The sequence below is a fragment of the Xiphophorus hellerii genome, chromosome 22 (assembly GCF_003331165.1).
Source record: "Xiphophorus hellerii strain 12219 chromosome 22, Xiphophorus_hellerii-4.1, whole genome shotgun sequence".
NCBI lineage: Eukaryota > Metazoa > Chordata > Actinopteri > Cyprinodontiformes > Poeciliidae > Xiphophorus > Xiphophorus hellerii.
In genome coordinates, this window is record NC_045693.1 from 15,142,572 (window position 1) to 15,165,818 (window position 23,247).

General features: G+C 38.3%; 2 protein-coding genes across 2 annotated transcripts; both read left to right on the top strand.

Annotated features, from left to right (window-relative positions):
- The first annotated feature begins 1,181 nt into the window (after nucleotides 1–1,181).
- nkx2.3 (NK2 homeobox 3) lies at nucleotides 1,182–4,379 on the top strand. Its single transcript, XM_032552644.1, has 2 exons — nucleotides 1,182–2,111; nucleotides 2,914–4,379. The coding sequence occupies exons 1-2, from the start codon at nucleotides 1,706–1,708 to the stop codon at nucleotides 3,561–3,563; spliced, it is 1,056 nt and encodes a 351-aa protein (XP_032408535.1). The 5' UTR covers nucleotides 1,182–1,705; the 3' UTR covers nucleotides 3,564–4,379.
- A 3,358-nt stretch (nucleotides 4,380–7,737) lies between these two features.
- nkx3.3 (NK3 homeobox 3) lies at nucleotides 7,738–11,066 on the top strand. The gene is made up of 2 exons (XM_032552575.1): nucleotides 7,738–8,174; nucleotides 8,735–11,066. The coding sequence occupies exons 1-2, from the start codon at nucleotides 7,940–7,942 to the stop codon at nucleotides 9,274–9,276; spliced, it is 777 nt and encodes a 258-aa protein (XP_032408466.1). The 5' UTR covers nucleotides 7,738–7,939; the 3' UTR covers nucleotides 9,277–11,066.
- Nucleotides 11,067–23,247: the final 12,181 nt, after the last annotated feature.

Here is a 23,247-nt window from a genome sequence, read left to right on the forward strand (position 1 = left end):
AAAACAGAAACATAGATGAACACCGACCTCTGAACTCAAAACATCACTCAAAACTTGGTGAGGCTGCGGCAGGATTTTTATCTCTGAACTGTCCGGGACAAATAGCCTGTCAGTCAGTCCCAGACCAACACAGAGACATGCAGACATAAAGACACACATACTCAGACTTAAGGCATAATTATCTTGTTTATTTATTAGTAAAGTATTGCTTTTCGTGTTGTAGATGAAGCAGGTCGAGACTTAAAATAAAAACAATAAAAATAAGAAATAATTGCAATTATATGGTATTAAATATTCATCGGGAAGGTCTCACTGAGCAGTAATTATTTAAACGTTTTATATGTCTCACTTTGAAAGTATTGCGAAATAGGATGAAGAAGGATGAACCGTATGCTAAACACCCGACCCACTAATATTTTCCCCTTAGAACGTTCTTTCTCGCTCTTTATTTTACGTCGGTTTTAATCAGACATTTCAATACAACATACTGCATAAACAACAGAAGAGTGACCATGGCTCTTCAATCTGTTTTGAAGATCTCACCAAAACAGTTACAATTCAAGCAATGTGTCATAGAGCTGGCAAATTCCAAGATTATCATTTAAAACTCAAAGATCTTACTTAAATTCAGACAAGTTGAATCGGAAAAAGAAGCAATAGAATCGCTATGCGGCAAGTAAAACCACAGTGGAGTAAATTTTCCTCTGCCTAAATAAACGTTTTCTCCGACTGAGATAATTATTGTCTATTTTTCACAGCTCATTAAAAAATACATCTTAGATAAGTTGTTGTTTTTCTATTTTTACTTTTTATGTAAAATGTATTACGCATTGTATTTTTTAGTGCGCAAATAAAAGGAAAACATCAGGTGGCCAGCATTTTACAGAAACTAAACCTGCAACATGCGGAGTCTCATATAAGTAATTAAATTAGGATCCTCCTGGTTTGCATCTGGTTTACCGCAGATAGATTATCTCAGTCATGATTTTCTGCGGCAGGAAATGAAGGTATTGCTTATCTTAAAACCACCAAGGTGACGATGGGAAGAGATGCGGTGATTGTTGGGCCAAAACAGCAAAAACACTTTGATCAAAATGCACTACAGCCCAAGTAGCTATGAAAAAGAGGGTGTTAAGTAAAAAAAACAAAAAAAACAACAACAAAAAAAAAACATTTTTCTTTGTGAAAGTAGTGAATTATTTGCCAAATTAAAATAAGTAATTAGATAAATGCTTACTGGTGTGAGAAAACAAGATGCGTAAAACGTGCTTACCTTTCACACCTATAGCTGCCCGAGAAGAGTCGTTGGTGTCAATAAAATGTCATAAATTAGGAATCACTCACTGACGCAGAGAAACATGTACAGAAGGTCCTAGAGTCCCTCCCCCCGCTGCGGAACGTCACTGAAAGAGAGAGGACAGCATCTTGGCTGACCCAGCGCTTTCTCCAGATAACTGAATGTTAGCCAGCCAAACAGGACCGACCTCTCTCTTTTTCTGTGTGAGCCCTCCAGCCACAGGCGCACAGCCCGTGGAGAGGCATGTCACAGCTGAAAGACACCCAGTCCTCCCTGATCTGCGTGGAAAGGCAGCAGAGCGCGACCATTTTCCAGCTTTACGCACGGGCTATTAACCTTCTTCATTCGCAAGCCTGATAGAAATCGGATCTCTGCCTGGGCTTTGTGGCGCTTTTTAAAATTACCTATATGATAATCATGATTCCCAGTCCAGCTGTAGCTGCGTCCACCACGCCCTTTTCCGTGAAGGACATTCTAAAGCTGGAGCTGCAGCAGCAGTCTCAGCAGCAACAGCTTCAGCTGATCTCCTGCTTCGGCCTCTCCGGCGCGCTGGCACAGCCGGGATCCTTCCCAAACAAGCCGTTCGGCTCTCACTCGCCGCCCTCCTGCATGCTGGCGGGCAGGGACAGCCCCAGCCCCAGCCCCATCAGCTCCTGCCTGTCGGAGAGCGAGGAGAGGATGTCGTACCTTAGCGCGCTGAGCGTTCAGGACCGACTGACGGAGTCCGGATTGGCCGCGGATGTGTTCGGAGACCCGGCACAAATTCATTCCGCAGACCCGCACCTGCAGAGCGAACAGGAGGAGCACGGCGGCAGTGAGTGGAAAACTGAACGGTTATCATAATTACATGAGCTACTTGGCAATGTGAGCTGTATTACAGTGACAGTAAATACGTAAATAAGGCATAAAATGACATTTGCAAACTTGCAAAGCGCACAAGCTAACATAATATGTGCTGCAAATACTCCGAGAAGTGTGAGAATCTTCTCCGATTTTGTTGTAAAATGTAGTCATCAACTTTTACATTTGAACCGTTTATGTAAGAATACATAAACGGTGCAAAGGTCGGGATTTTTGAAGGAATTTGTGCATAATAACAAATAATGCTTGATAGCTTTTATAATCATTTGAGTTTACGTATAGCCTAGTTCTAACCGTATATGAAGCTCTGGCAACAATTAAAAAATACGCGCATTTACCTGACTAAACATGTTTTGAGTTTGCGAAGGTCTTGAATTTTATGTTTGACTTTTTCCACAAGTGAATTTGACGTTTTAATGTTTACTTTTCATTTTCTATTTTAATACCTATTTGATTTTTAGAAACACAAACAATTAATAAATAAATGAAATGAAATATCAGCGATGCTTTATTTTACTAAACACTAATTTAAGAAATTTAGGTAATGAATCTATGTGATTACGTGGTTAATTCAGTTCAGTTATTTAGCGCAAATTGTGTCATTTTGCGGGATAAGTAGATCAATTCATATAAAAAAAATGCAGGCAGATCTTTCCAATATAATGCAATCACTTACACAAATTCAATTCAGTTTAATTCACTTTGTTTACATATAATCACTTTACCAAAAATGTATTTATTTATTTTCTTAACAGAAAGCTGTGGTGCTCTGAGAGGCGAGTGTGGAGAGGACACAGAGTCAGAGAAGCCCGTCACCAAGCAGCAGAGGACCAGGAGGAAGCCCCGCGTCCTTTTCTCCCAGGCCCAGGTGTTCGAGCTGGAGCGGCGCTTCAAGCAGCAGCGCTACCTGTCCGCCCCAGAGAGGGAGCACCTGGCCAGCTCCCTGAAGCTCACCTCCACCCAGGTCAAGATCTGGTTCCAGAACAGGAGGTACAAATGTAAGAGGCAGCGACAAGACAAGACGCTTGAGATCGCGGGGCACCACCATCACCACCATCATCATCACCATCCACCACCGCCGCGGAGGGTGGCGGTGCCGGTCCTGGTCCGGGACGGGAGGCCTTGTCTGGCCGGATCGCAGAACTATAACAGTCCTTACACAGTAGCAGCTCCGAATCCTTACAACTACAACTACCCGGCCTACAGCTACAACAACTCTGTGTACAATAACACATACTCTTGTACTTATGCTAGTTTGCCCGCTCTTCCACCGAGCAACAGCGCTCCGAATGCGTTCATGAACATGAATTTGGGAAATCTGGGAGCGCAGACGCAAAGCCAGGCTCCTCAAGGACCGGTGATCCAACCCTGCCAGGGAACCCTGCAAGGCATCCGGGCATGGTAGCTGGGACAGGCTTCAACGGATTAATGAATGGACTCAAGATTACGATCATGCAAACTATATGTTGGCTTTAAGTAGGTGTAGCAAATGAAGTAACCATAAACCACAGACTGGGATGAAAAATTACAATATTGAAGATTCATTTCTTTAGATCTACTTGGACTATTTGCAGTGTTAGACTATGGATGTAAAGTAATCCTAAAATAACAGAAACTGATCTGTGCATTTCTGAATTACAATTAGCTTTTAAACAATTAAATCTGGAGTTTGGTCAATTAAATGTTGGATGAAGAGGAAGGGGCCTGCTTCAATGGAGCCATAACAAAACCACAAGTCATTGCAAACGCTTAGTGCGTACAGTATTATGTTGAGATTTTTTACTACTCGTGTACAGCTTTACTTGTGTTTAATACTGTTTTTGTTTTTCTTTTTATGAATGATACTGAAAGTCTATAAATGCAATAAAACTGGCGATTAACAGGATCGAGTCTGCGATCAAGTGACTAAGCATTAATATGAGAATAATCGACGGCGATGGAGTGAAGAAAGAAAACTAGACAAAAAGCACAACTTGACTTAGTGTTTGTCTCTTTAATGGCGCGCTTTCTGTTCAGATTGCCCCTCTAAAATGTTATCCGGTGAATTTTATTCCAACATTTTTCTAAGTTTCAAACCATTTCTCAAGCAAAACAACAAAAAAAAAAAATTCCCCCTGTGAGAAAGTCTGAGACAAGAACCAGAAACAGAGAAAATTTAAAAGGGAGCTTACGTCCGGTCAGGATTCAGAGATGGACATTAACCAGACAGCCGATATCATCGGAACACACACAGCTTGTAAACCATCAGAGCTCATCACACTGTTGGAAAAAAATATAAAAATACTACTATTGCTAAAACAACAATAATAATAATAATAATAATAATAATAATAATAATAATAATAATAATAATAATAATAATAATAATAATAATAATAATAATTTAATAAATAAAATTTTCAGCAAATTTAAGCTTGATGCATCACACATCCTATGCAGAAACACACACAACAAACACTCCCACTCTGCTGGAGATGGACTTCAGCAAATACCTTTACCTACAAGGCATGGCAGAACGCTCCGACGCTATTAATGGAGATGAATGGCAAAGTAAACAGAGTGTTTGTCTCTTCTGATAGCCTCCCTGGTCACTTCCTCTGGCTACTGCTCTGCCGGTTTAGGACATACCTGGTGTCAGCTCTAAGTGCTGCAGAGTCACTAGTGTAAATAGAGCTGGCGACAGGACGGCGATGCCTGAGGACGCAGCAGGCTGAGCAACCAGCGCTCTGAAAGGCAGGCGCCCGCGATCGCTATCGCGCGTGCTTCCAAAGATAGCTGCGCATCGCGGAGCTGTAAGCTCGCGGAGTTTCCCAAAACAGAAAGGTCTCCAATGGCAACCACTCAAGGACCTTGGGGGGGGGGAACAGAACCACAGTGCAGGACAGGAAATCAAACGCGTCCATACGGAAGATGAATGATGGGAGTTCTGGCTGTACAGAAAGGTTTGCTTCCCACATTTGGCCTGGATACACTTTGAAAGTAAATATTGTTGTCACCTGAATGCTAGAGAATAAAAAGGTGAAGAATTTGATGTGACACACTTTTACAAAAGTTAGCAATAAATTAACTTGCAACTGGAAGAGAAGATCGTACTTTCAAATGTGGACAGTTAGCTTGTCAAATGTGGACAAGCTAACTGAAAATAGACAGTAAGCCACAGCAATTCAAAATTGAAATTTTAGGGTAGTTTACACTGCAAATTGTGAGGTATTGACTCAAAATCAGAGAAATGCTTAGTTTCAAAATAATGTCCTTGATATTGTCATGAAAGGTTCAGCAAATATCTCTGTTTTGCCATTTGTTGTTTGTTAAAATAAAATTCATGGGGCTCCTATTTGCTTCTACTGAATGTAATCCGTTCTCAATATGTACTGCCTAAACAAAATACACTTCGGCTTCCGTTTTATTTTCAAGTTAAACATTATAGTTAAAGCTTAATAGTATTGCTTCTAGCATTATTTTCAACAAATCAGTATTTTTGTCCTAATAGAGCTTGAGCAAAGTATCTAATCAGTTGATGGTAGCACATAGAGATAATTGAAAACAACGTAGCAGATAGTTTACTAGAGTTTTTAAAAAATGGTGTAGCAGATAAATCAAACATGGCTTTTTAGAACCAAAATGTAGACCCCAGGCAAGTTATTAATGAGAATACAAAAAGCAGATAAGGAAGGTTGTGCTGGGCATGTTTACATTATGTTATCATTGTAAAGTCTGAAGTGAAAAATTAACACAGTTTGATTGATGATCATTTTGATTCAGTCATTGGCTATTCTAATATACTGTGCCCAGTGTTAGATAAAATAATATGAAGAGTGTGATGAATATATCATTAAACATTAGGAGCGATCATAATAAAGCTGAGAAAGTTTCTGTTGTTGCAAGAAGATTTAGCTTAGTAACGGATTACACTAAAGATAACCTTAAACTGAGATTTGTAATCCTGAGGCAGCTGCCAATAAAGTACACACCTTGAGTCTTACAGAGTTTTACAAGCCAGCTAACCAGAATAGATTTCAAAAGTCTGTCTCCAGATTTAAGTAGTCCCATGATAAGGCTAAAATCAAGCATACTCCCTAATTCTGAAACTGTTAATGCCAAAGAATGGCACATCTTAGGTGTGATTGTCAAGGAAATTGTTCACACAATGCAATGTTGGAATAGATTTAAGGACTTTATTTCTGGTTCAGTTATATCATAAGCCTGAATTTTCTGGTGTATTGTGTTGTGAGCTAATGGGTCTTTATTTATTTATTTTTTCATTTATTTGCTTTTATAAGTTAATTAGCTAAATACTTGTTATTATGTTGTTAATAAACAGATGATTTGATTGATAAAATATAGATAAATGCGTAAGTGAGAGTAAGTGCATTATGGCTGCTAAATGTACATAATTTATACTAATATTGATTGGAATATATCCAAATAAAATGTATGCAAATTTCTACTCTGACTTTATTGGTTAAATATGAACAGTTTGTTTAATAGGTGCAAATGATGACAAGCTGCACTGGGCATTTCAAAATGACATATTATCTTTTTGCATCTTTAGCATTAGAAACAGAGAGCTAACTTCCTCTTCCTCCTCTTCCTAGAGTGATGCATTCTAGGTGGAGAATATGTTAATTGCAACTGCATGCTACGAAACCTCCAAAAGGATCAGTCCAGACAAAACAGTTTTGCATGGTGAGTAAAGTTGTCGGCTACCTGGTTTAACCAGCGTTGCTTAATTAACTTAGAAGGATTGAAATTAGGACAGTGTCTAAAAAAAAAAAAAATCCATAATTTCCCTCAGACGTGTTGTGACACCCTGAGCAGATCTGGTTCTGTGGAAAGCAGAAAGATTTATCTGGTTAGTCAGAGGAAGAACACAAAGACCCAGGGAGTAGACAGATCTCTGCATCTGTCATCACATCTCCTTACCTTGGAGCTAGGCTTGCTGATTGTGTAATAGCTTTTCTGTCCATTTGGGTGGGGGCTGTTATCACTTATTTTTATTTGCACTTAGCTTGGAAGCCAATAATCTTTCCCACATGGCGGCGCTACAATCGCTCATTTGAGGTTAATGGGTGACTAATTTTATTGACAAACAAAAATAAATAGTTTCACAAATCAGGTTTACGTCAAGTTATTTACAGAGGTACATTAATGGATGGGGCGCCTATTTACAAACTCTCAATTCATTTCATGCACTACAGTTAATGAAATATTTTATTTATATTTAGCACACAAATAAAGCTACTCTGTTTCACAAGAATAGTGTGCATAGCGTGCTTTGTCTTTGCTGAAGGTCCGCTTCTGTTAATTTTATTTTCATATTTTTTTTATTACATCATTTTGAGATTTTCTGGTAGTTGAAATGGCCATTTTTTGCTCAATGATTTTTGTGAGCAAAAATTTTGTGAAGTGACTTTTGATGCACTTACATTTAAACTGAATCAGTAAGCTAGAACTAAACAGAACTGAAGTCGTTTTTATGTAGAGTCACTTTTCTTCTGTGCAAGCTGCACCAAGGTTGTAATGGGGCGGCGCTAATGAGGGGGCAGGAGGAGAAAACCTATCGCGTTTTCACTAAAGCTCTTATCGAGGACAGTTAAACTCTTGGCAGTTTCTTGCAGAGACTTCTCTTTAAGGGACTGGACTCGTTTGACGGCAAAATAAATGAAAGCAATAGAAATACATCTGATCGAGAGGCTTACTTTGGGGCTGCTTATGACTTGATGCTTCCATGAGCTGCAGTGCAGAGTTTGGACACAGCTTCTTGTGGTCTTCCAGTGCATCATGACATCGAAGTTTTCAACCTTCTTAATCAAAGACATTCTTACCGGCCTGGAGGCTCCCTGTGGGAATCCCGGCAACACAGCTGCAGAGGAGCTTTGCGCACTTGCGCGCAATTTACGCGCGGGCTTTGATAACGCCATTCAGAAAAGACTTTCTCCTGGTAAACGCGTGTCTGAAAGCCACCGATCCGGCACCGGCAAGAAAGAAGGAGGGGCTGCGACTCAGTTCAGAGAAGGTAAGGTTTTCATTTAGAAGAAAAAACATTTATTTAAATTTGACTATTTAATTTTTTTTTTTTAACTGTGGCGTTGTACCTAATTCATGTCTGAAAAATGACTAAAATTAAATAAACTTTAAAAAGACGGGGAAAATACACGATGTATTTGGTATTTGTCTTATTAGTGGGGCAGGTTTGTACAATTGTTTCGGCTAAATATCTGACCATAAAAAGTGTTTCATTATTAATTGTAAAAGAGCCAACTTATTTTCAGCTTATCTTAAATAATCAAATGTCAATGGAGAATATTTTAAAACAAAATTTCTTGACTAGCCATTTTAAGCTGAATGTAATGGAATTTTTTTATTATTATAATTTTTTTGAGTAGGTTGTGTTGCTTTTAATTGTCTTGACATGATGGAAAACCGTTCGGAAGCCGTCTGGTTGTGATGGTGTAAATGGCATTTAAGATTAATTTTCTTCATTGATTTTCAGTTCCACATAGTGTCATATATTGGCTTTATTCGGCTTAATAAAGGGGAAAAAAAACGTTAATAATTGACTGTTATTGTTGTCAGGTACCGCAGAGAGTGCAGGCATGCAGTATGTGGAGCAGAATAAGCGGCAAAGGAACCACGTGGAAGCAGGAATGAAGGGGTTTCTCCACCACTACCACCGAGGCGGGGAGACATCCAGCTGTTCCCCCGAGGAGAGCCACTGCGCCGCTGCGAAGAAGCGCTCCAGAGCGGCTTTCTCCCACGAGCAGGTCCACGAGCTGGAGCGTCGTTTCAGCGCCCAGAGGTACCTCTCTGGTCCCGAGCGGGCAGACCTGGCATGCGCCTTGAAACTCACAGAGACACAGGTGAAAATCTGGTTCCAGAACCGGAGATACAAAACGAAACGGCGCCAGCTGGCCACTGACCTGGCGGCGCTCAGCTCACCAAAGACCGTGGCGGTTAAAGTGCTCGTGAGAAATGAGCAAAAGCAGTGGATTCCGGGCAGTGGAGCCCACCTTCCCACGACTGTGCCACTGTACCACGGCTATCAGTACCAGCAGCCCTTCCTGCACCAATGCTACCAGCCCTACAGCACTGACAGGTCATATGGAGGAACGTTCTAATGTTTGTGTGTCTTGCAAAGTTCACATGTGAATCTTTGTAGAAAATATATTTTTACGCCCTTCTGCAAAAATCAATTACTTAATAATAATAATAATAATAATAATAATAATAATAATAATAATAATAATAATAATAATAATAATAATAATAACATAGAAAGTGAACATTTGAAAGACATCATGAAAATAAACATATTGCAGAAAAATATTTTAGGTGCGTTTTGCACTTTCTCTAGGATCTCCAAGATTTAATTTTGAAATTATTTGAGTTGCACACAGCTCATATGGGTGGCCAGAAAAGGGAAATAATTATGTATTTTTTATTTTTGTTGTAGGAGTAACTCTCCAAAATTTGGGAGAGCAGAGAAACTTCACCCCCTTTTATTTCATCAAACCCTTGCTGAATTACAAAAATCTTTTTGTACCAAAGACGGTACAAAAATCTTTTGTTCCACCATAAAAAATATTCTACTTCTCCGCTATTTTATTCTTCTACTGTACATTTGAATATTTCATTTTTCCTATTTCCTTAGAGAGAAAAAACAAACAAACAAAACGCTTGTGATTTTATTTTGTTTTTGGACTGTACAAATAAACTTTGGGAAGAGTTTGCTGAGATTTAAACCAGGAGTGGGTCTCTGCTGCCTCTAGCGGTCATTGGACGAGAAGCGGATTACAGTCTGGACAAGTCACCAGTCCATCATAAGTTAATACAAAAATGTCTCCATGCTCAGACTAGCTCTGCTCCAAGAGCAGATTAGAGTGACGGAGTAGCCTTAACTGTGAGAGGAAGCCTGAGTACCCGGAGAGAAACCACGCACCAGGACAATGTACAAACTCCATGCAGAAAGACCCAATTCAAACCTAGGACTCTTTTGATGCAATTCAGCAGTGCTAAGAACTGCCAACAAATAGCCTACCTCAAAATATATGAGAAAAAAAGAGTCATATTGTCTTAACATGTAATAGTTTCTGAAGTTTAGTCTCAGCATATAGATTGCATTTTTATGTTTTATGTTCTCACTGCAGCAGCTTCTACAATCCTCCAAAAACCACTTGAGTACAATTTCTAAACCTACTATGAGTAAAAATCTTACCTTTATGAGTGAAATCTAGTGAGCATCTGTCACAAATTTAGTTGTTGATTTTCCTCATGGGGCATATTTAAGAATCATTTAAAACTCCATGAAACACCAACATTAACATATGAGCTTTGTTAAAGGGGTTTTGTGCCTTATAAAATATTTAGTCAGTAAGGACTGAAATTATTTTTGTTGTCCGTGCGATTTGGTTTTGCATCTAAAATGCTGTGTTTAGGATTTTAACACCTCAGTTATATGTCTTTGAGTTTAATGTTCACAACTCTTTTATATAAATGAGTTGTGATCTCTTTTATACTGCTTTGTACGACAGCAAAGGAGTATGTTGTTTAGTTCTTTTCCCAGTTGTGGATGAATGAGTCAGAGAGGGCAAATGAACCATGAAGATGTTGTACCATCCAACCTCCCCCCCCATACAGGGAAGCACACATTAATCACTGTTTTACTGACAGGAAAACACCCTCATGTTGAAGGAATTGGCGCAATGATCACGACTGAAACAAAAAAAATAAACATAATTCCTACTCAAGTGGAAGAGTGTATTCATAACTAAACCTTGTGCCCGGACTGTCGACATGCTGTGACATTAAAATGCTTTGATGTAAAACAGAACTTATGGCTTCTTTTATCCCAACTTATAAAACCTGTATTAAAACAAAAAAATGATTGTACATATCCATAGAAAATAAAAGAAAGGAAACACTCAATAATGTATCACTGTGAAGTGGAAGATTGCGGATAGTTTTTGTGATGTTTTGCAAAAGAAAAACAATAAAATGTGGAGTATATTTGCACATTAGATTATTTTTATTGTCACGTCTTTAGATAAACAAATATTGTCCAAACTGTAACGATGCAAAATTCAACAAAAGTAATACATTTTCATAAAAACTGTTTTGTGAAATATTTCAAAGTGATGTAGTAAAACAAACATGTTTAAAATAAGCAATAACATATTTGTTTACAAATGTATGTATTAGGTGCTGTTGCCATTCAGATTCTCCAGTTGTAAGAGCGGAGGGGTGGGTGGGATTTCACAATGGGAGAAGCGGGGGGCGGGGACTCATGCCACTATGTATGTTTAATTAAAAACATACATAAATTGTTGCTTTTATTCTTTCATGCTTATTTGAGAAATCATTGACTCTGTTGTGGCATCCATTAGGGTGTGAGCTCCCTTTCCCCACATCTACTTCACTCAGCTCCCCCAGACTAGCGTTAGCAGCAATTAGCAGACACCTGGTGGAACTGTGAGTCTGCTGAGCTTCTAATACAAACTACTCCGTCCAACGCTTCTAAGAATTGTTGCAAATTTCTTTTAAGTCATATTTGATACATGTAGCAATTTTAAAACAAGTGAAGGTAACATAGTCACTTGATTGTGATACAAAATGGCCTGGAAAATATTTAATACTGCCCCTTTACACAACTGGTTGGGGGGCAGAACTTTCATGATGCACCACCAGGAGGGGGAGGAATCCATCAAACTGCTGGAAGCAGGATACTTCACTCTCGATAACCAATATCTTTAAATTCTAATAACTGGAACATTTTTGTTTTATGTTTTAGTTTTAACATTTTTGCCTCCTCCTATGCTCCTTGGTATAGATGAGGCTGTTTGTTCAATAATGTTCTCTAAGAAACATCTGAGACTTTCACAGAACAAATGTTGTTACTTTGAGATTAAATGCTATGCATGTGGATTTCTGATGGCAGTTACTTATATTGCATTTTATTACAGGGTATTAGAGTGAAGAGAGGCTGAAGAAAAATGCATCACAAACTTCTTGGGGTTTTTGGCTTGAAAAGATAATGAAATATTGTGTAACTTCTCTCCACTTCACAATTATGCACTAATTTATGTTAGTCATGAAATCACAATGAAATTCACTAGATTTTGTTAAACGTGACAAAAATCCAAAAAAGTTTGAGGGGTAAAAAATGAGCAAACCATTTAAAGCACACATTCCTCTACGGTTTTTGCAATTGTGGATATAAAAAGCGTTTCTATGTAAGTGTTTTAGTTATTACAGTAATGCAAAAGAGAAATGGATCGTGTGTGAGTGCAGTTTGTCAACCTGTCACTGAAGAATTAACTCCAACATGATATTTTGCAACACTTTGCATGCAAACAGAGTTTGTTTTTAGAGTGATATTAGTCTGCTTTTAAAAGGCAGCAGGGCATGGAAGGTCATGGACTTTAATTTGTTTCACATTTTACGTCCTCTGCTTTGCTTGCCATTTTACTTTTACTCATTCTATTCATGATGCAAAATGAGTAAGCATACTTGTTCTGGTTTAATATTGAACATACTAAACCTATGAGCTCAATCTACACCATTTGTGCAGCATTGATACAGGTAACAAAACATCTGGACGTTGGAAAAGTTAGATAAGACTAGGCAGATTCAAATTTTCCTCCCATCTGACTGTGCTGTCTATGTTTATTTTAACTTTGGTTTGGCTGAAACAATAAAATCTAGATCGTTAGGCTCAAGAAAATATGACTATGCACATAAAAACATGTATTATACTATGAACACAAGCAATCCCAAAGCTCGTACCACATTCTAACCTCGTTTTCTTTAGTTATAAAGCAAGAAGACCCAACCCCTTTTGCAGTAAGAACTAAAAGAAACAATTTCCTGATTATGCGATATTTTTTAGTGGTAGTTTTTTGTTATAGAATGTTGCTTTGTGACACGAACATGCATTTTTGGAGACAAAATACAGACAGTAAATACGTTTGTTATACTTTTTTCTCCATGCATGACATATGCTTGTCCTCTGTACCAAAGCCATTATTCAAATGCACTTTCAGCTTACAAACACAGCTCTCACTTGGTTAATATCAGATTGCACAGACATTGTGAATATATTTGCATGCTGAAAGTATGAAGAACACTTGTACAACCTTAAATAATTACTTCCTTTCTACGCATGAAAGTAAGTCATAATGAGGGGAGAGGGATAAATAAGGACAGAGGGAAATTGAGTCTTTATTACCAAGGCAGAAAAATGGAAAAAGAGCAAGACTTAATTTAATAACTGGTCATGAATCCTTTTGGTGTTTGTTCGTATGTCACAGAGTTGAATCACTGAGCTGTAGGTCTAATCTCAGTTCAGGCATCTCTGATGAATCACCGGGGTAATCCCCACCTTTTTCTGCATAATTATGTCTATTGAGCTTCACTTAATCTAATCTGCTACTTATAAAGCAGAGTGGTTGTATAACTTCAAATCCAGTTAGGCTGGTTAAAATTCACCACTTCCATCAGAGGTCACCCCCATGTAAACACCAACTGCCTCTCCACAGGAATGTGCTTCACAAGGTATCCTTAAAAAAAACAAAACAAAATAAAAAAAAAACACCTTACTTTTGTTCATAAATGTGTCTTGCTCATGTGTCTTTTCTAAGCTGTTAATTATTTTTTTTAGCATACTCATGAAGCAGAGTTCAACCATAAGATGTTTGTCTGCTCCATTGAATTCTCAACACCAGGTTGAGCAACTTACATAACACAAGTATTAAAAGGTAGATTTGAACAATGAAAATGGAAGCCGGCAGAGACAAGTAATATCCTGCTGTCTTTGTGTTTCTGAAGATTTCTCAGTTGAGATAAAGGTCTGTGGGGTGGGGCAGTCTCTCTGCTCTGCAACGCAGGAATGGAGGTCTCCACCTAATCCACGCTTGGCTGTTCTTTCAAGATACACATCTATTGACTGAGTATCCTCGCATGTCACCTGGGCAGCAGCGGTGACTCATTTCTGATGCTCTTATTATTGCAGGAATAATGTCTTTGAGACACTGGTTGATTTAAGTGCAGCTTCCCCACACAATGGCCCAGCCAAGGCCACTGACCTAAATGAATAGATTTAGAGCTCATCTGACACAGTGGGAGCGTCAAGTCTGTCACAAAAAGACCAAAATTATGACTTATTATTAATCAGAACTTTAACCTGGATATTTTATGGGTGTATGTGGTGCAGCAGTGTGTGTTTGTGTTGTTTCCGTGCCGTCCCTCTGCAGGACAGAGAGGGGTCACGGTTGATGCCTCTATTTAAAGACGGAGCTGCATCCTTTCGACCCTCGCTTACATGCACACACACGCACACATTACAAATAATCCCACCCAGACAACTCTCCAGGCTAGTCCTAGAAACTATTAGCAGATAGCATCAGTGAATGCAGGAATGTAAACATTTACAGTAAAGCTAAAAGACATCGGCTCCCCCTGGGGGAGACACATCCATCACACAGCAGCTACATCAGCACTTATAAGCTCTCCTGGTTTCCAAAGGAATCAAACATCCCTCCTTTCTGCACAATTTGATAGGATTTCAAGTAATCAGCGCATATTGTTCTGTTTGACATGTCAGTGATGATGCTGTCTTGTAACAGAGCTGGCATGAAAAAAATTATTATTAATTAGAATACTTTCGTACTAGTAAAATAAAATATGATGCAGAGAACTAGCTGGTGACTATGACGTCTGTTTAAGAATTCTGCTGTTTAGATTTTCAAGCAGAGCTGTAGTTAAGATGCTTCAGAACTAAGTGGGTAAATAACTGCAGTGGTCTTGTCTCTTTGTTTGTAAGAACGCATGGACACTGACAGAATCAGAAAGCCAAAGAGATGAGCCAACCCTCAACAAATAAAAAAAACAGCAAAAGTAATGTGGATGAACCTGAGGCCTCAAAATGCAAAATGCATTGGATGGGTTCAGGAAGGAAGTAGAGTACACTAAGAGGAAATGGGGTCATGGTTGTTGACAAATGTTCCTGTACTGAACATTAATTTTTAGATCAAAATATACATCAATTATCTTTTTTTTTCATTTTCCAAAAATGTTCACACCCACTTTTTGTTTTACATTTTATTACAAGGTAAACATAAATTTTAGTGTTTATTGTATGATCAACAACCAGATAATAGTACATAATTGTGAAATGGAATGAAATTCTTATTGTAAATTATTACAAATAAAAATGAGAAAAATAGCATGCATTTGTATTATCCCTCCTGAGTTTTGAAGTACATCTCTAGCTTTGCATATTTAGAGACATTCTTTATTGACAAATAGGTAAAGGTCAGTCAGATTGGACCAATAGTGTCAATGAAAATCAGTTTTCAACTTTGCTTCCAAATATGCTTCCACCACCATGTTTCACGTTGGGGAAGATTTGTCTCTGTAAAGTACAGTTACTTTTCTGCCACAAATTTTAAAATCAAACAGTTGCATGCAGGGATATCACATGAAAAAATCTATGACCACAACAATTATTGTTCAGTAAGGAATACTATTTAAAATAAGAGAAAAGAAAAACCTGAGACTCTTACTACTACTGAGTTTTTAAATTGCTGTTGAGAGATTTTGACCCATTCTTTTTTGTAGAATTGTTGTACATTTTGCCCCATTTAGTTTTAGCCATGAACAGCCTGTCCAGGTTCTTGTCACTGTCAGGATGTTGGGTTGTTTGGGTTGGTTTTGGGTTTTGTTATTGGGGCCTGCCATGCAAAGCAATGGCAGGAACCTATTACTATTGTCGGAGAGAAGCGTCTCTTTAATATTCTTCTTCTTTATTTTTCTTCCGTCACCGTTAATGCGGCTCATATCGCTGGGTGCACACCTACAAATGAGGTATCAAAACGTGCAGAAAATTCACGGCATTGGAGCTATTACTTCTGGTGGGATTTGGGCTTAACGTGGCGACATAATTCGCAAAAAACTACGAAAAAAACCCCATTATAAGTCAATGGGAAAAATCCTAGAAATACCCTATTTTTGAGGATTTGCTGTGTCGTCACAAATTCACCTAGAAATGCCATTCAAATTTCATTTTGTAGATACGTCTGTGATCTCTTCGAAAGTGAAGACGGCTCGTCGATACCAGTTACGGTTTGTCCACAATTTGCCTCTAAGCGACCCAAAGTTTCTCATTTTTGCTCAAATTAGAGTGACAGCCGATCTAGGTTCAGATCTGGGCACAACATTTCTTTCTCTCATCGCTGTAAATGCTCTGAGTGAGGTACAGATATGAATCTCGGGACTATCGCAGAAGACACATAGGTCTGTCATACGCTCCAAACGCTTTTCGAATATGTATTACGGTTCCCGAACAGGAAGGATTTGTTTCCAATGCTTTTTTGTCAGTAAAACGTGTTTGCTCAAACACACAATTGTGTGTTTGAGAGCTCAGAGCTCAGAGCTCACACCCTGCTGAGACCATTATTTACCATAGCAACGGAACTCAAGAGGCTATTGGCTGGTGGTTAGGACTACGAATACGCATCACTGTAGTTCTATATATAGTGGAATACTCAGTTGAAACAGAGGTTGACTGAACTGGCCTTTAGAACTACCTGCTGCTATGGGCTGTATATAACTGATTTAACTCAGTAACTGTTACACATGGGATTAGTTTGGAACTTTAAAATTAAGCATACTGAAAATTTCAAAATAAAAGCCTTGAATATTTTACATGACGTAATTGCTCTTTTTGGCTTTATTTGACTTTTTCATCCAAAGCACTGTTACACGTGGTATTAGTTCGGAACTTCTAAATGAAGCATACTGAAAATTTCAAAATAAAAGCCTTGAATATTTTTACATCAGCTACTTGTGTTTTGAGCATTATATAACTATTTTAACCCAAGGACTATTACGCATGGGATTAGTTTGGCCCTTTGAAATGAAGTTTAACAAAACTTCCAAAATAAAAGCCTTGACAACATTTTAAATCGTACCGAATGGTGCACGTCCGCCTCGCTTAACGTTCTTGCGGTTCTCCGCGTGCCACTGATTACGTCGCGGCGTCCTTTGGCGTCGACGCCAATTTGTGGCGCGACGACGCCGGGCCCAAGCCCGACGGGCGCGCCTTGGCAGGCCCCGGCTAAATTTCTTCAGAAATTTTGTTTTTCTAGTTTTCTGTGCTCCTTTGTTCTTTTCTTTTATTAGATCAGCTGTGTTTCTGTTTTAGTTTGGTTTAGTTTTTTCTTAGTGATTCTAGTTTATTATGTTCATTTCTTGTCTAGTTATTCTTTGTTACTCTGGTTTAATTATGTTTCTTAGGTCTAGTTATTATTTAGTGTTTTAGATTTATTTCCTAGTCCCCTCTGTACTCTCCCTCACCCCCTGTGTCACTTTCTCACTCTCTCTTCCTTCACACCTACAACTCTAATCATCCATCTGTTCCTTGTTCAGTAATCAACCTCCCCAGTATATATAAAACTCTTTCTCAGTTACTCCTTGCTGGTTCCTCCTGTTTAATGTCATTACTCCTGTTTCCCTTGGATTTATGGTTTGTGTTCTGTCCTGGCTCCCTGTAGATTTTCTAAGTTTATTTGTTCATCGTTTTCATTAAACATACTCATCATCTACTCCATGCCTCTACTATGTACTATAACATTAACAAACAAGACTGCTCTGTCTTGGCACTTTGAGCAGCAACCTCATCCAGTCATGTCATTGTGCCGTAAGTTTCCACATCCTACTTTCTCTGTACCAAACCCAGATCTCAGCATGTTAGCTTGTGTATTCATGAAATAACCCATTCTGTAAACATCCGTATGAACTGACAGATAGTCAGATATATGAAAATGGTGTGTGGGTGTGGGTGTGTGTGTGTGTGTGTGTGTGTGTGTGTGCGTGCACAACTAGGAGTAGAAACAGCATATTAATCTGTTAAAGAGGTTGAATTTTCCTCATGATCCTCTGTCCATTGAAGGAGACAGGCAGTTTTTCAAGTTGCAACACTTCCTTCCTTGACTCCTCACCACTCTCACATCACATCTCCCACACACATGCTGAGACAGACACACACTCCTCCAAAGCAGGCCAGGGGAATCCAAATGTTTTAATTAGTGGTGATAAGCAGAGGCAGGGAAAGCACTGAGCCATTCTGACACACACACACACACCCACACACGCACACACACAGCCATCTTTTATCAGCATGCTGATAATGGAGCTACTCAGTCCCCACTTACGGCCTCTCAAACTTCCCTCTGACTCCTACACATCCACTGCAGGATACCTATCGTTGCCGTGTGAAACAGCAGTAATTTTGATATTATTATTATTATTATTATTATTATTATTATTATTATTATTATTATTATTATTATTATTATTATTATTATTCAGTCTCTTACTGGTTGGTTGGATAAAATCTTACAAAAAGCTCTTACCTTAACACATTTTCTCATACTTTTATATCTCATAATTAACCCATAAACAGTTTAAACAACTTATAACTTCAGGGTAACTATCGGAGTACCAAAACGTCCTAACCTTGAACCAGCAAAGTGTCTTTTCAAGTCTGGAGACTGGTGCATATTCAAATCCAGATACATTGTTTCACTTGACAACAATGCAAACTGTGTATTTTTTTCTGAAGCTTTCTGAAAGAAATATCTTTTTGCAAAGTCAGATTTCTGCCACATCTTTTTTGTTGTTGTTGTTGTAACCAGGAGTTGAAACATATATGAACATCAATAGGAATAACAGCTTCGTTGATAAGTGGATCTGTCACCATCAGGTTATTTCAGATCAGTGTGTACAATCAAGCTGGGTGCTTTTGTTGACTTAATAAGTGGTTTAAGGCTCTTTTTTTTGTTTAAACCAGTTAGAGCTGTCTTGAGCTGGAAGGCATGAGTTGCTGAGCGTATTTGACAGGAAGCAAAGATTGCTTTCTTTTCAAGATCAAGTTCAAAGGACAGCAGGCCCGTTTCTTCCTCAGTGTCCCTGACTGCACCTGTGTTGCCTTGACACACACAAAAGGGAACACACACACTTGCAAATGCAAGGAATCTTTATCACACTGCTTTTTCCCCAGTTGACAGACATCTTAAGGTCTTTCGGTCTCTGGCCGTGGGCATTCAAAACATTTAGTGCATGGAAGCAAAGAAAAAAGGCGATCCAACTTGAAAATCTGAGTTCATTTGTTAAAAACAAATGTAAATAAATTAAGTTTGACAAACATAATTGGATTGCATGTGACAAATTAACTTTTTTTGTTAAGCTGGAGCCCCATTTTCTGTTTTTCAGTCTATGTGATAAGTTAAGTTTGTAAGATGATTTTCTGACCTTTCCTAGCTTTTAAAGGAAATTGTCACAACAGTCGAGACTGAGCAGAGAAAGTTCTCGACACCTGCAGCCAACTGCAACAATGCTGCAGTTCTGCTAGAGCCTCACTCCCAGAAGCTCTAGGGTGTTTGACTTTTTTGTCTACATGTTTGGATCTTTAGCTTTGATCACGATGGGGTAAATTTCCAACTGTAGAAAGCTCCTCAGGCAACAAAGACATTTCAACTCTAACGTTCATCCAGCCACTTTCTGAGTTTTTCTTTTTGACTATTTTCTCCTTCATCATCACTTTGGAAACCCTCATGAATGAATCAATACCTTTTGTGTAGGTCCTTTGTCTATTCTGCCTCATTAGTAATGGCGTTTTCCTATAAACACTGAAATGCATAAAGGGTTTTCCATTCAAAGCAAGCCTTGCGTGATCTTCTTTTATTGTACAGGATCTGTGAAGAATCCTGTTGTCAAGTAACAAGAAATTCAAAGCCAGCTAAATATCTCTACATTGTTTTGTGTCTTAGCCTTGCCTGAAAATGCTATTATCTCTTCACTCACTGTTTTGTTTCCCACAAACCAATGGCTGTATGAGCGAGTATGTCTATAGGGTTACAATTCATCGTGTGTCAGCGATCATCTTGTATCTTTGGAGTTTGTGGGAAGAATCCTCCTCCAGCATGTTCTCTCAAGTGATGACAGAAGCTGCATCTCCCCCACAACTTAATTCTTCATGGTACAAGTGTGGGAGAGATTCAAGCTACAACATTCACTGTAGGAAAAAAAGAAAGCGTCCAAGCTCCTCAAAAAGGAAAATAGTATATCCAAAACTTTTTTATATGGACATAATAAGTGTCCATATAAAAAAGTTCACTATGTCTTTGCACAGGGCAAAGACATAGTTTCTTAAACAATTTCTACTCATCTTACTAGATCAAATTTAGACAAATCTTCTCGTCCTGTCATGACAGATAATAACATACTGCTGCACAAAGACCTCTTGGCTATGTCCCATAATGCTGCTAGCTACTTTTAACTTTACAATGCAAAGATCTCCGTGACTAGAAATGGAAATTAACCAGCTGGCTATAATCTCATGTATTTACACGTCAATCTTAATGAACACGTATTGTCAATTTTTTTAAAAATAAACTTGAACTTAACTTCAAGATTAATAATGTAGAAAAAGATTCAACCATGAAGGCTAGTCTGTACAGTGCCTTGCAGTTACAAAGAGATCCAACATGTCACCAAAGAGGGTTACCTATTTGAACCTTGGTTGACTTTTCTCGCGTAGTTAGGAACTTACACCGACTGTTAGATTGTGAGCAAGGACGGATGATCATGGTCTGGGTGTTTCTGTGTCGGCCCTGCTTGTGACCAACATACCCGACTAGGATGTGCCACACCTCGAGTTGACATGACAGCTAAGGTGAGTTGCTTTGAAAGAAAAATGTAAAGGAGTTCAAATGTTTTGCTTTCTGTCTTTGTACACTGTGTCAGGCAAAATTATCAATGCCACTTTAACTTTTTCACATCCTGTCATCTTAAAGCCACAAACTATTAGAATGTTATGTAAGCAGTTGGAAACTAATGGTTACAGACAAATGCAACATAGCATATAACTGCTATGTGGGAAGAAAAGAAGACTTGATTTTTTTCATAAGGAAAAATGTAAAAAGTGTAAAATGCACTTTTATAAAGTACCCTTTATTCTGATACTCATAAATACAATACAATGTAACTCAGGGGCATCCAAAGTCAGTCGTGCATGTTTTAGTTTTTTTTTTTTTTTTTGGTTGGACACACCTGAATCAAATGATGGTTCATTATCAGCAAAACTTTGATATGCTAAGGAAGTAGTTGGACCATTTGAGGTGGACACAGATGGTGAAACCAATTTCCCTCAAAAGTGACTGTTTTAATAAATACAGTGCACCTGGGTGCAATTTCATATGACTATAAATGCAGCTGATCTTTTCTGAGGTTTGTCAGAAGACACTATAGAGACATGGCCAATCATCCAAACTGACAGACTGAGTGAGGAGGGCCTTTCCTTTTTAAAGCAGCCGTGCTAATTTTGTCAGAGAAATTTATTTGAGCAGTGCAAGAAAGCAAATTATGGAAATCATTTTTTGAGCAGACGGTAATGCAAAAGTACTCAGGCGATCAAAGAGAGCTTTTCTGTTAATGAAATGTGAAGTTTTTCAAAATGAGTATGATCAAAGCAAAGAAATGGTTACTTAAACCAAATCAGTGCAGAAAAAAGTATTATTTTCATGGTAGAAATTTGTCACTCTCTGATCTAGAAAAGAGCCATTTGGAAGAGTTGTTTCTTAGTATAAATTTATTAAAATGAACATCAAATGTTAAATATTCAGTTTACAGTCCTGAATGTAAAGATTCTCGTCATAAAGCAATTTGTACCACTGCACATAATTTGATTTTAAGCAAAAGTGAAAGCATTCATGTCCAATCAAATGGTCATTAAAGCATCGGTTTTTTTCTCCTCTTCAAGTCGGCTTTACTCCACAGCTGCAAAAGGAGTTACAGCAACAGCTCCTTCATCCAGTAGCACCCCGAAAGAGCGGGAGATCACAGTCGGTATGTGTGAGAGTTTCCTGTTGAGTAAGATCAGAAGTTGGTATTCACACCTCATTCTTTAACCAATGGCCTTATGAAATATAGTGAACATTTTCTGGCACAATCCTGTGTCACGCTGTAACTCATCCTGAGAGGACTAGTCAGGATCTGGCTTAAAATATACTAAGAGAGATCTGAGACGATAAACCTTGACTCTCCCATTAATTTACAGAGGAGGAGAGAAAGTGAGCGACTGAGAGATATTTTGATCCCATGTGTTAGGTCTTAATTGTGTGTGTATGAACACCCAGGTGCTTCTCTAAGAGTTTTTAACCGCAGGCTTGAGTTTCCAAAACACTGGCTTACGCTAATACACAAGGGAGAGTGTGCATGTGTTTCCTTTATTTTGAAGAAGAAGAAAACTGGTTAAGGCACTGCTGAACTGAAGAAAATAGTGAATTCAATTCGGCACACTGTGGCTTTGCATCCTGTGTAATTCTTCTGATGAAGTCAAATTAAAACAATCTTGGAATGTTATAATAAACAAGAGAGGACTTACTCTAAAGCAGTTTAAATGGTAGCTGGAATAAGGCATTTGCTCCATGTAAAACATGCACAACAAATAGAGCAGTACAATGAACACTTAATCATTTGTTTTTATTATTGATTAGATATTATGGAATAGCTTGTTTTGCTTTAAATTGTAATGGATATTTGAAAATGTTCATAACAGTAGGGAATGCTGTAGAATGGCAATTGAAATGCTTAGCTACATGTTTTTATTATATGCATTCATTTTACTTTTTTATTCTCTTTTTTTATACAATAGAAGTCAGACACAGGAAGAACTTCTTTACTCTCAGTTTATTCACACCAATCATTGTGTGTAAATTAGCCAGATGCAAGTTGAATTAAGTTGACTTTAAATGAACTTTGTAAATGGATGAAAGCTCTGCATGTTATTAATTTAAGTCGTCTCACTTAAACTTTAGCGTACATTAAATATGAAGGAGGATTCTTTTTGATCAGGGTTACATGTGTGCACATTTATTTGTTTGCTTTACTTTTTATTTTTTTTCTTACTCTTTGGACTCCTGAGGCGCACCTAGTGTTTCCCTCACACTGCTGAAATGTGATCAGTTTGGCCCTGACAGATTATAACACAGAGCAACTAGAAACGGTTTTAGTAGACAAAAACTTACTTTCAG